The sequence below is a fragment of the Heptranchias perlo genome, chromosome 11 (genome assembly GCF_035084215.1).
Source record: "Heptranchias perlo isolate sHepPer1 chromosome 11, sHepPer1.hap1, whole genome shotgun sequence".
NCBI lineage: Eukaryota > Metazoa > Chordata > Chondrichthyes > Hexanchiformes > Hexanchidae > Heptranchias > Heptranchias perlo.
In genome coordinates this window covers 46,804,912-46,817,625 of record NC_090335.1, presented here as the reverse complement: position 1 = coordinate 46,817,625, position 12,714 = coordinate 46,804,912, and the positions used below count along the sequence as shown (strand labels likewise).

The 12,714-nt window shown below is 42.2% G+C and overlaps 1 protein-coding gene across 1 annotated transcript; it reads left to right on the top strand.

Moving 5' to 3' along the window:
* The first annotated feature begins 289 nt into the window (after positions 1–289).
* nhlh2 (nescient helix loop helix 2) lies at positions 290–674 on the top strand. Its single transcript, XM_067992330.1, has one exon. The coding sequence runs from the start codon at positions 315–317 to the stop codon at positions 672–674; it is 360 nt and encodes a 119-aa protein (XP_067848431.1). The 5' UTR covers positions 290–314.
* The last annotated feature ends 12,040 nt before the right edge of the window (positions 675–12,714 follow it).

The window sequence follows — 12,714 nt, the reverse complement described above, 5'->3', positions numbered from 1 at the left end:
AAGTAAACGTTTGCTGGATTATTATTAGGGTAACTTTTCCTCTATACGTAACATTCGTTTGTTGTCTAGAGAGCTCGATCTAATTTGTAATTCCGTGTATTTCTATTTTACTGGATTGCTATAAGTTGATTGCTCGACTTTGAGCTTTATTCGTTTTAGCTTCAGTTGCTTCGTTGTTGCTGCTATTGGGTTTTATTTCTCCTTTTTGCTTCGGATATGTTTACTCTGATAAAATATCAAGCCTTTTTCTCTCCCTCTCTGCACCTTCAGGTTCCCGTGTGCCCCACTTGCAGTTCGGATCGTGTTTCCCCAGGATGCTGAACTCCGATCAGACTGACCTAGACCTGAACCCCAGCTCTTCTGAGAGCGAGTCGGTGTTGTCCGATGCCCGGGGAGGCTGCATGCGGGACAAGCCAGACGAGGCGGAAGGCAAGCGGGGAGTCCAGCAGACACTGAGCCGGGAAGAGAAGCGCCGCCGGCGGCGAGCCACTGCCAAGTACCGCACGGCTCACGCAACCCGGGAGCGCATCAGGGTGGAGGCCTTCAACGTGGCGTTCGCAGAACTTCGCAAACTGCTGCCAACTCTCCCTCCCGACAAAAAGCTCTCCAAAATCGAGATCCTCCGCCTGGCCATCTGCTACATTTCCTACCTGAACCACGTCCTGGATGTCTAGGCAGTGAGAGGGTGGGACAGAGAGAGAGAGAGAGAGAATGAAACAGTGGAGATCAGAATGGGAAAAGTAAAGTTTGTGGATCTAAAACTGGAAATAAAAAAAATGTTTGAGGAGGTTGTCAAGTGCCACCGTTTCCAAAACAAATGGAATTTTAAAATCTGTTTGTGACCTTAAAGTGTGTTAGTGGGTGCGGTATATTTATATTTAATTTTATTTTTTATAAATGTGCGTATTGATAATTAGTATATTTCTATTTTATTTTTTATTTATTTTTTATATAAACGTGCGTCAATGGTTATTTTTTTGTGCCATCTGTTCTCAGTCGAGTGTTTACACTTTCTGTTGGAGAGCTGTAAGCTTTTATTTCTGTCTTTCTTTCTCGCCGTGCTAGGTTGCTGGTTCGAAAGCAGTGATGTTTTTGCCTCCTGTATCGCACTTGTTTCTAAAGGTAGAGCTTTTATGTTTGTCTTATTTCCCCCCTCCCCTCCCCCGTACTTAAATATTTGGTGCAATGAGTTTGTTGTTGTTTCTAGGAGAGTCGAGCACTCGCACTTCATGCTTTTAATTAATTTAAATGTTTTAAGGTCCGTGGCGGTTGCTGTTGTACAAAATGTTTATTTTTTGGTAGAATGTGTCGCAGTTTTGAACACGGTAAACAAAAGGAGAAGAATTCCCAGATTGTACAGCAACTCCCAGGAGTTTATTCCTTGGATTAGTCTATCCTTCAAAACATTTACGAAAAAATCTGGGCGAATCTTCTCCTATCGAATTGAACCAAAAACTGAATTTCTATTAACTGCCCCCCACCCCCGGTCTCTGCATAGCACCCCCTGAAGTGCGCGGATTTTGTAAAAAACAAAAAACAAACAAAAAAATGGACATATCAAACTGACATCCAAAGATTCTCGTCTTTTTCAGGGTTTCTAAATGTGTTTTTTGCCTAGTTCAGAATATTTTGTGGTTGAAACAACGAGCTGGTTTATATAAGGTAGTTTTCATATCTATTCCTGAATGGTGCCGTTTGGCAATAAAAAAATTAAAAGTGCAGTCTGTCTTTTTATTACCAAATCACCGAAATATACATCCTGCCTTTTATTGATTAAATAACATTAAGTGAAATATCTGTCAATAACCTACTTTGATATTTCATCAACACGACGAATTTACATTACAACCAATAATACAAATTTATAAACTAGCACATTGCGAAAGGGGGTTCAAATGGTTAAAGAAGTCCATCAGTTTTATCTGGGTATAAATGGAACACAACATTTCAAAGCTGTTATAAATCCCTGCGATCTGTAAGAAGAGTGTGAATAACGCATGTCAGGTTATAGTTATTATTGTGGGGGTGTGTGTGTTTTTAAAATTTCGTCATATTTCCCCAGGGACAAAAGAGTGAGCGTGATTCTACTGCCGTGATGTATGAGAGAGAGAAAGAATTGAGAGATGTGCCTTCTCAGCTTTCCAAATTGTGAAATAATGACCTGTGGTGTTTATTTTTTACATGGTTCTGATTTTCTTTGTTTTCTCCTCTTTCTGTAAGCGCTCGCAGAAACAATGCCTCAAAAATAATACGCTTTAGAAAAAAATAATTTTACATAACCATTATCCTGCGTTATAGTTATGGGACCTGTAATCACAACTACCTGTCAATAAGCTCTTTGAAGAGGTACTTTGCAAATATACCAAACGGCTGATGCGTCAATTGCAGTTTTGTTGTAAGGATTATGAGGAATAGAAGCCCTATTCCAGGGGTGGGGTAAGCAGAAATGACGAAGAGCTTTATTTGGGTTATTAGAGGAACGCAGGCCTGTGTCTTTTCGAGCACCGTGTGCTGTACTACAAACTGCAGCCTCTCCCATTATTCGTTCTATTACTGTAAATATTGGACACCAAGAGGAGCTGTCAGAATATAGATTTAAAATGCATAGAAAGCATTGCAAAGCTTGAAGGGAGAAAAGACCATTCAGTCTGTCAAGCCAATTCCTTCTACAGACCACTCACAAACCCTTTTACCAAGGACCCAATCCAACCCATTCAATGAATTTGTCTGCAGTAGGACCTTCTTGGGCTGTTGGCTCCTTCGTGTGATATTTGCATGGCCTAGAAGCTCAAAAACCATTATTCCACAGAATACTTGATCATCTGTCTGTACTTTTCCTTATGACCTTCAACCTTATTCTTAGCTATATATTCAACAGCTTTAAAGAAACTGCCTGGAATTTTCTAAGATGGCTGGAGAAAGAAAGAAAGACAGAACTTGCATTTATGTAGCACCTTTCACAACCTCAGGACCTCCCAAAACACTTTACAGCCAATTAAATACTTTTGAAGTGCAGCCACTGTTGTATTGTATGGAAACACAGCCACCAATTTGCACACAGCAAGATCCCAAAAACAGCAATAAGATAATGACCAGATAATCTGTTTTTAGCAATGTCAGTTGAGGGATAAATATTGGCCAGGACACCAGGGAGAATTCACCTGTTCTTCTTTAAATAGTGCCATGGGGTCTTTTACATCCACTTGAGAGGGCAGACAGGGCCTCGGTTTAACATGTCATCTGAAAGATGACAACTCTGATAGTGCTGCACACCCTCAGCACTGCATTGGGTATGTGCTCAAGCCTCTGGAGTGGGACTCTGAACTCACAACCTTCTGACTCAGAGGTGAAAGTGCTACCCACTGAGCCAGGGGAGGAGTTCCATACCCCTGGAAGCAGATATCAATGAAACCCAGCTCTCTTAACTGTGTGCCCATATAAAATTAGGTTTTCATTCATTTGACCAACAGGAGCATCGTCAATTGATCCACAAATAAAACATAAATTCGTTTTGATATCAGAAGGGTTCCAGTATCTAGGGAGTGGAGCATCTTTCTGCTTTCATATTGAAAACTGTTCCATTAATTTAAAAAAATAATTAAAACCATTTCAGCAGCTTATTACTTGAATAAGTGCAGCATTGCTGAATAAATAAATACAAGTTGGAATGTTATGTGTTATTAGCGGATAGTGGCTCAGTGTCAGTGGTCGTCCATAATTGTTCCTGGAGGGAACGAGTTAATATCCACCCATTTTTTAAAAAGTATCTATGTAACATATGCAAAGTCTTCCATATAGTGTGCTATTCCTCTAAGTGTAACAATTATTTAACACTTTCCAATCTTTCTGGTCATGCTTTTCCCATCACACTTTTCCCATCACACCTGTCTGTCACAACTTTCTGTCATGCTTAAATTGCTACTCCTAAACCTTATTTTTTAAACTTACTTCTGATTGGCTCATCGCTCCAATGTGACTCACTCCAGGTCTGGTCCTTTCAGCTGCTGATTTGCATTTCTGAGTTACAGATGGCAGCTTTCTGAACAGCCCCCTCCCCTTGAACACTGGGCCTCTTGCCTGACCCGAGCTGCTGCTACCTCTGCTCACTATCCAGTTGGCCTCATGCCCCATAGGTTGTTTAAGGGTCTCATTCTGTCATGTTGCCACTGACCCAACCTGCAAATAATCCAAGAATCAGTCTGTCTTCCTCCCTCCCTATCGTGTTCCTAGGTCCTGTTGTTGCTGAGATTCTAGCCATCACCTCCATCCCTGCCCTCTTCAGGCCTTCCCTGGTCCTGCTGCAGCCAACTTCCCTGCCACTCGTCCCACATTCCCATTTATCAATGTTTCCTCCGTGACCGCAAAAAGGTGCTTCCCTGCTGAGTTCCTGGTAATCAGATGGACTGGAGAAAGTTGGTAAACACACTTAAAGCACGGTGACCTAAAACCAGTTCCTGGCTGATGGCTGGGAACTTAACAGGGATAACAACAACATCAACTTGCATTTATATGGCACCTTTAACATAGTAAAATGTCATCTCAATTTGTATGTCAATCAGGGGTTGGGAGGGTGGTGGGGAGTGCAGGGTCAGTACTGCCAATGTGCCAAAGGAACAGATGAAAGCTCTAAAGCAGCCAGGGTGAGATAAAGCCACATTCTCCTAGGTCCCCTCCTCACCAATTTCACATGGACTGGCTCTCCCCTTAATATTGTGTGACCCCAGTCCCCCCAGTACTGTTAGAACCTGGCACCAGATGCAACTAGCCCCATCAATGCTCCAGGACCCCCTCCCCGCCTATTCATGCAAGGACACCGTGAATTCCATGCAGGCAGCTCCATATCATGTGTCAGGCATGCCGCCAGCGTTACCCGTGCTGCTTATTGGCGGCAATGTCGGAAAAATTTCAATGACCTCACCAGAGTTGCCATTGTAAGAATTTTACTTCTCACCTCAATTATTCTCTCCTCTTACTTCCACCACCTGCAGCCACACTACTCATAACACTCCCCTCCCCTGCTTCCCTTCACTCTCCTACAATCACTGCATCACACTTCACTCCACCTCCTTCTCCTCATACTTACCAGATTACTACACTCACCACTAATACAACCTTCACTTCTCCACACCTCATCATCCACACAACATACAAAATGTTTGACCATGACAAGCACATTCTCAAAACAGCAAGTGTAGGATGCCTTATTTAAATATTATATTAGGCATTTTAAAAGCTTCCAGCACACACTATGGACATTTACGAAGCAGCCCAATCCAAAAAGCCTGGCAGCGCACTTCCGGTGTGGAATGAGCATGCACACACTGCCCTCCATATTGGACTGTTAGGTGCCCATTTTATGGCTGTAAAATGGACGCAGCACAGTTGAATTTCTAGGCCTCTATCGCCTGTCTCACCTTGAATAATGCCACCCGAGATCCACTATTATATATATCAAAATATTACATATAAATAGGCATTAATTGTCATGAGTTATAATTTTTGGGAGGGAAGGCTTAAGCAAAAGGATAATCTTTGAACTCTTGTGAAAAAAATACAATTATGAATAGCTCCATAAGTTATATATCAAGTATGCCAGCGTGCACACAGGCCTGAATGCTATGCAACACTTTAAATTGTACATACAAGATAGGATATGTACATGAACCTAACAGGGAGTCAAAATGTTTCCCCTGATTTTCCTCCCTTTACCCTTCCTGTTCGGAAGGCAGTGACTGATGCTAGGATATGGTTCCATGTGTAGCATCTACCTCCCAGTACCTCCTTCCTTTATGTCGTCATTCTGTATGTGTGAAACTGGAAAGTGATAGGATATCCAACCAAAGTTGCCATCACTGCTGAGCCTGAGTTAGTTCTCACTCCACATTCACACATACAAAATTCCAACAAGTGTGACCAGATATTAATCAGGAACAGCAAACTGGCTGAGTTTTTTTCCCTTTCCTAGCCTGTTGATGCTGAAGCTAGTTGTAGCGCACTGCCACCCTGGATGAGATTAATTGATTCAACACATATAAGGGATCCGAACTGATCCATCCTTTATCTTATGGGATGCCACATTACACAATGCATTTTATTCACTCAAGCATGTGGAGGGATGCAGCCATTAATTTTAATGTCAGTGTTATAGACATAATATTTTCTCTATATATAATTATATTATTAAAAGTCTTGTATTTAGCATACATCCATAGAGTATCACATCTTAAAGGAGTCACACTCAGAGCATCATACCTCAAAAAATGTCACATTTTTCTGATTGGCTTAATTAATCACCAGCTGTTAAGTTAACCTACTGATTCACTCAAATATAACCAGGTAGGAAACAGTACCCCCTACAAAAAACAACCAATCAATTCATTCAATTTTTCTGGCTTTTTTGAGTGACCATATTGCTTACTCAATCATCCAACTATATACATGTAAAATAATATTTATAGTATAACAAACTCATAAAAACTTAAGTAATTTACAATTTTTAAAAATTTGCCCATAAAATTGCCCATGTCCTGTTGGAATTCATCCAATGAGGTTTGACCTAGAAGCCTACACTCTTTCATAGGCCTGGGACTTGCGTTTTGCCCCTTTCCTGGAGCTTGCTTTCTTCTGCTGGACCTTGATGCACGTGAGATCTTTCAGATTTTTATGCATGAATGACCTCAATGTCCACTGACTACTCTTCACCCATCAGTAGGCCATTCTATCTCATATAATTATAAAAAGAAAAACATAGCAATTTGTACACAATACTGTACTGTAGCACAAAGGAGACAATGAATATGGATAATTCTACCTAATTTTAATGTGTAGCTCTACCTTTCATTATTTTGACTGGCGAACAAACCTGGTGATGTGATTGGATGGCAAGGGTATCAATCAATTGCATGGTAAATATGCGGGAGGAGGCTTGTAGGGTGAGGTGTCAGGTAATAGTAGCACTCAACAAAGTTACTGAGCTGAAGTGAGTGTTATTGCAGTTCAGGGTGAATGAAGGGTTTAATGGGACATAAGACTGGGGGCCAGAGAACAAGAGCATCAAGGGTCTCCAGTAGTAGCAATGATAATCTATATCAAACTGCATTTAAATAGATTTAAATATAGATTTACTGTAGAGAGCTTGGTAACCGGAGCAGATATTTGAGGTATCTTTGTCCCCAGCTCATTTTCAGTCACCCTCCCTGGCTGTGCTTCAGAACTGCTTCTCAGCTTCACCTTGAACCCACTCTAAATCTTGACTGCCATTACTGCTCTCGTGCCAAGTGCTGGCTCGCACTGTGCTCCCTTCCCCACTAAGTTCCTGCTCCTGTTGTATTCTCTGTTTCCCCCACTCCATGCCAACTCTCAGTAATTCTGGGCTTATTTTATCAAATTTTGGTTAGTGTTAAATAATGCTTAAGATGGGCTGGGACTATGACCCGAGGATAACAGAAAAACAGAAACAAGACACAACAAAATAAACCGAAGTATCAAAATGAAAGTCTGAAGAAAAGTTGAATGAAACCAAGGAAGAACAAAATAGAATGACAGAAAAACACCAAATGCCTCAAGAAAGTGAAAAAGGAAAAGAAATGCATAAAACAAAGTAAGAAACAAGATACAAAAGAGACATATAAAAAATAACTGACATTTTTACAATTTTTATACAGTGAACAACAGCCCCGGGAAATATATATCATATAAACGTATTGATGTGTGAACATTAAAACTTCAAAGGCAGCTGCAAACATTGTTTCATGGTCTCCTCAGAACTTTTCACCTATTGAGTAAACAATATATATTCTAAGACTTTAATATTATCACCACAATCTTTCATGTTCATATTTCATACGAATGAAAATATATATATTCCCTAAGTGTGAAAGGAATCATTGCATGCAGCCTTCAAACCATCAAATTACTAATTGATGACTGTCACATTTTGGGATTTCAGACTATCCTGCCACAGGGGGATCTTGATGTAATATATGTTAAAAATGCTACTATTGAGCTAAATTTATCTCCCAAAGCCTTAAATTCATAGGACTGTAGGGCTTGCAGCTGTAGATTAAATTTCAGACCAGGTGTCTGGACCAGTGTCCTGCAGACAATGAAAGACAATTTGACATTCCAATGATCATTCACACTTTTTGCTCCTGTGACTACTCTATTCATTTGAATTCAGTAGTGACCATTGCCAAGTCAAGCTGGTAGATTCTGCTTGGGAGGGAGGGTAGTCAGTTTGACTAAAAGCTGATACTGGAATCAGGCTTTCAAGAAACAGTGAGAGCTGCAGAACAGGAGGCGGTTGGGCAGCAACATGCTGTGAGAAGGTCAAAAGAACAAGAAACTGCAGTGAAAGGAGGTTCTGGACTGAGCTGTAGGACAAAATGCAGAGGAGTTAGTCTGCTTAAAATGATCCACTGAAGTCAGGTAGCATAGCGTGTTCATTATTTTTTACTAATTGTACTAAGTGAATCTGCTCTTATGTTCACTTAACTGTGGAATAAAGCAGCTCAACGATTTAAATCAAGTCTCGCATCACCTAGCGTTAACTCAGTCCACCTTCAGTTGAAAAAATACATGTGCGAAAGACATGAGTATCCAGTTAAGATCATAAGGAGATGCTATTGTTACATCCCCGTGTTATGCTATCATACAAGTAGATATAGGGTCCCATGAGGCAATTCGCTTAGACTGCTTATGTGAGTGACTGACACCATTGAACGCAACAAGGTATCTATGGCAGACCCGAATTCATAACAATGATGAACAAGTGGCATTGATTCTCGTTGTAATATTATCTGTATAAACCACAAACTGATGCCCCCTTTCTACAAAAAGAATTCAAAATGCTTTTACAGTTAAAAAAATTCTGCAGTTGGTTTCTTTTTATTTCTTAGCACATTAAATTGCACAGAATGAAGTAGATGGCTTCGCAATTCCTTTGCTCCTGTGATGCTGATGAATTGTAGGTGCTTTGTCATACTCATGAAAAAAGTCCCAGTAACTCACTGCTAATAGTACTATATCCTGCATACCTCAATAGGGAGCTCAGCTCTTGTCATTCTCTTACCGTGAAGAGAACTGTCATGACCCATCAACAATGAGATATTTTTGTGGAGTCAAATGTCTTTAATGAGATTCTGTCCAGTATCACAGTACAGAACTGAAGACATGTAGGGCGCTAAATTGGGCCGTGTAGCGCCCGTTGTTTCGGCGCTACACGGCCTCTCCTACATCCAAGATGGCATCTTGGATACGCATGCACGTTTCCAGCGTAACGTTCGCTGGGCGCCATCTTGGTATAGAAGTTAGCTCAGGCTCAAATAAGGAACACTGGAAGCATGTAAAGTAGGGAGAAAATGGCTTCAATGAGTGTGCAATGCTGATTTAAAGTGATAGACACCATTTTGGGACTTAACGCTCACCTCAATGCACAGTCTTAACCCCGACCATCTGAACGTGTCTAAGAGTGCCTGGAGAACCCCCACCAGCACTATTTAAAGGGACCATGCAGGATTTACAGGTTAGTGGCTGGATTATTGCTTCTGGCTGCACAGACATTTGTAACTGGTTTTGGAGGTCTCCTAGACTTGAATACTAGGACATGGGGACATAGCCTAACATTTAGAGCCAGGACATACAGGATTGAAGTTAAGAAATGCTTCTACACGCAAAGGGTGGGAGACGTTTGGAACGCTCTTCTGCAGATGGCAGTTGATGCGAGCTCACTTGTGAAAGTTAAATCTGAGATTGATAGATTTCTGTAAACCAAGGATATTAAAGGATATGGGGCTAAGGCGGGTATATGGAGTTAGTTCACAGATCCACCATGATCTCATTGAACGTGGAACAGGCTCAACAGGCTAAATGCCACTGCCACTTAATGCCTTCTGATATGTGCCATCTTCTCCTGCAAGAAAGCGGGATGCGTGTCTGGGTGATGTGCCTGTCATGCTTGAATAGCTGCCAGTGTGTATGGCTTGTGAGTTGTGGATGGCCGGCTTGAAACAGTGGTAATGTGTAAGGGTTAGAGGAAGCATGTAGTTGGAAGAGTTGAGTAGTTATGGAAAGAATTGTTGGTATGTGGGGGATGGGGGGTGTAGTGCGTAGTGCAGTTGGTAGGAGACCCCACTTGACTGTTGACCTCACTCACCTTCACCACTCATGTCAAAGCATTGAAATTCTTCCTGCACTGCATCCATGTTCATGATGCTGTGCGCCTGGCATTGACTTCGTCCCTACTGCCTCCCACTGCCTTTTGAGTATATATCCGGAGGACCTCTTGCCCGCCCCCCCTCCCCCCGTGGATATAGGATGTCCCTCCTTCTGTCCACCTCTTGCACCAAGGCCTCTGGTGCATCAGCAGAGAACCTTGTTGCACGCACTCTCGCAGACCTTGTACAAACTCAGATTGGTAGATTGGTGAGGTCTGGCATGCAGATTGGATGATTGGTGAAGTTTTGCCCCCTCTCTAGTCGGGCCATATCATTCAGTATGTGGATGGCCCGACTAGAGAGGGGGCAAAACTTGACCTCCTCTTGGGAAATAAGGAAGAGCAGGTGACAGAAGTGTTGGTGAGGGATCACTTTGGGACAAGTGATCATAATTCCATTAGTTTTAAGATAGCTATGGAGAAGGATAGGTCTGGCCCAAAAGTTAAAATTCTAAATTGGGGAAAGGCCAATTTTGATGGTATTAGACAGGAACTTTCAGAAGTTGATTGGGACAGTCTGTTGGCAGGCAAAGGGACGTCTGGTAAGTGGGAGGCTTTCAAAAGTGTGTTAACCAGGGTTCAGGGTAAGCACATTCCTTATAAAGTGAAGGGCAAGGCTGGTAGAAGTAGGGAACCTTGGATGACTCGGGAGATTGAGGCACTAGTCAAAAAGAAGAAGGAGGCATATGACATGCATAGGCAGCTGGGATCAAGTGGATCCCTTGAAGAGTATAGAGATTGCCGGAGTAGAGTTAAGAGAGAAATCAGGAGGGCAAAAAGGGGATATGAGATTGCTTTGGCAGATCAGGCAAAGGTGAATCCAAAGAGCTTCTACAAATACATAAAGGGCAAAAGGGTAACTAGGGAGAGAGTAGGGCCTCTTAAGGATCAACAAGGTCATCTATGTGCGGAACCACAAGAAATGGGTGAGATCCTGAATGAATATTTCACATCGGTATTTACGGTTGAGAAAGGCATGGATGTTAGGGAACTTGGGGAAATAAATAGTGATGTCTTGAGGAGTGTACATATTACAGAGAGGGAGGTGCTGGAAGTCTTAACGCGCATCAAGGTAGATAAATCTCCGGGACCTGATGAAATGTATCCCAGGACGTTATGGGAGGTTAGGGAGGAAATTGCGGGTCCCCTAGCAGAGATATTTGAATCATCCACCGCTACAGGTGAGGTGCCTGAAGATTGGAGGGTAGCAAATGTTGTGCCTTTGTTTAAGAAGGGCGGCAGGGAAAAGCCTGGGAACTACAGACCAGTGAGCCTGACATCTGTAGTGGGTAAGTTGTTAGAGGGTATTCTGAGGGACAGGATCTACAGGCATTTGGAGAGGCAGGGACTAATTAGGAACAGTCAGCATGGTTTTGTGAGAGGAAAATCATGTCTCACGAATTTGATTGAGTTTTTTGAAGGGGTAACCAAGAAGATAGATGAGGGCTGTGCAGTAGACGTGGTCTACATGGACTTCAGCAAAGCATTTGACAAGGTACCGCATGGTAGGTTGTTACATAAGGTTAAATCTCATGGGATCCAAGGTGAGGTAGCCAATTGGATACAAAATTGGCTTGACGACAGAAGACAGAGGGTGGTTGTAGAGGGTTGTTTTTCAAACTGGATGCCTGTGTCCAGCGGTGTGCCTCAGGGATCGGTGCTGGGTCCGCTGTTATTTGTTATTTATATTAATGATTTGGATGAGAATTTAGGAGGCATGGTTAGTAAGTTTGCAGATGACACCAAGATTGGTGGCATTGTGGACAGTGAAGAAGGTTATCTGGGATTGCAACGGGATCTTGATCAATTGGGCCAGTGGGCCGATGAATGGCAGATGGAGTTTAATTTAGATAAATGTGAGGTGATGCATTTTGGTAGATCGAATCGGGCCAGGACCTACTCCGTTAATGGTAAGGCATTGGGGAGAGTTATAGAACAAAGAGATCTAGGAGTACAGATTCATAGCTCCTTGAAAGTGGAGTCACAGGTGGATAGGGTGGTGAAGAAGGCATTCGGCATGCTTGGTTTCATTGGTCAGAACATTGAATGCAGGAGTTGGGATGTCTTGTTGAAGTCGTACAGGGCATTGGTGAGGCCACACTTGGAGTACTGTGTACAGTTCTGGTCACCCTATTATAGAAAGGATATTATTAAACTAGAAAGAGTGCAGAAAAGATTTACTAGGATGCTACCGGGACTTGATGGTTTGACTTACAGGGAGAGGTTAGACAGACTGGGACTTTTTTCCCTGGAGAGTAGGAGGTTAAGGGGTGATCTTATAGAAGTCTATAAAATAATGAGGGGCATAGATAAGGTCGATAGTCAAAATCTTTTCCCAAAGGTAGGGGAGTCTATAACGAGGGGGCATAGATTTAAGGTGAGAGGGGAGAGATACAAAAGGGTCCAGAGGGGCAATTTTTTCACTCAAAGGGTGGTGAGTGTCTGGAACGAGCTGCCAGAGGCAGTAGTAGAGGCGGGTACAATTTTGTCTTTTAAAAAGC

Excerpts from the sequence above, each read along its gene's own strand:
- nhlh2 (XM_067992330.1), top strand. The coding sequence starts at position 315 with ATGCTGAACTCCGATCAGACTGACCTAGACCTGAACCCCAGCTCTTCT.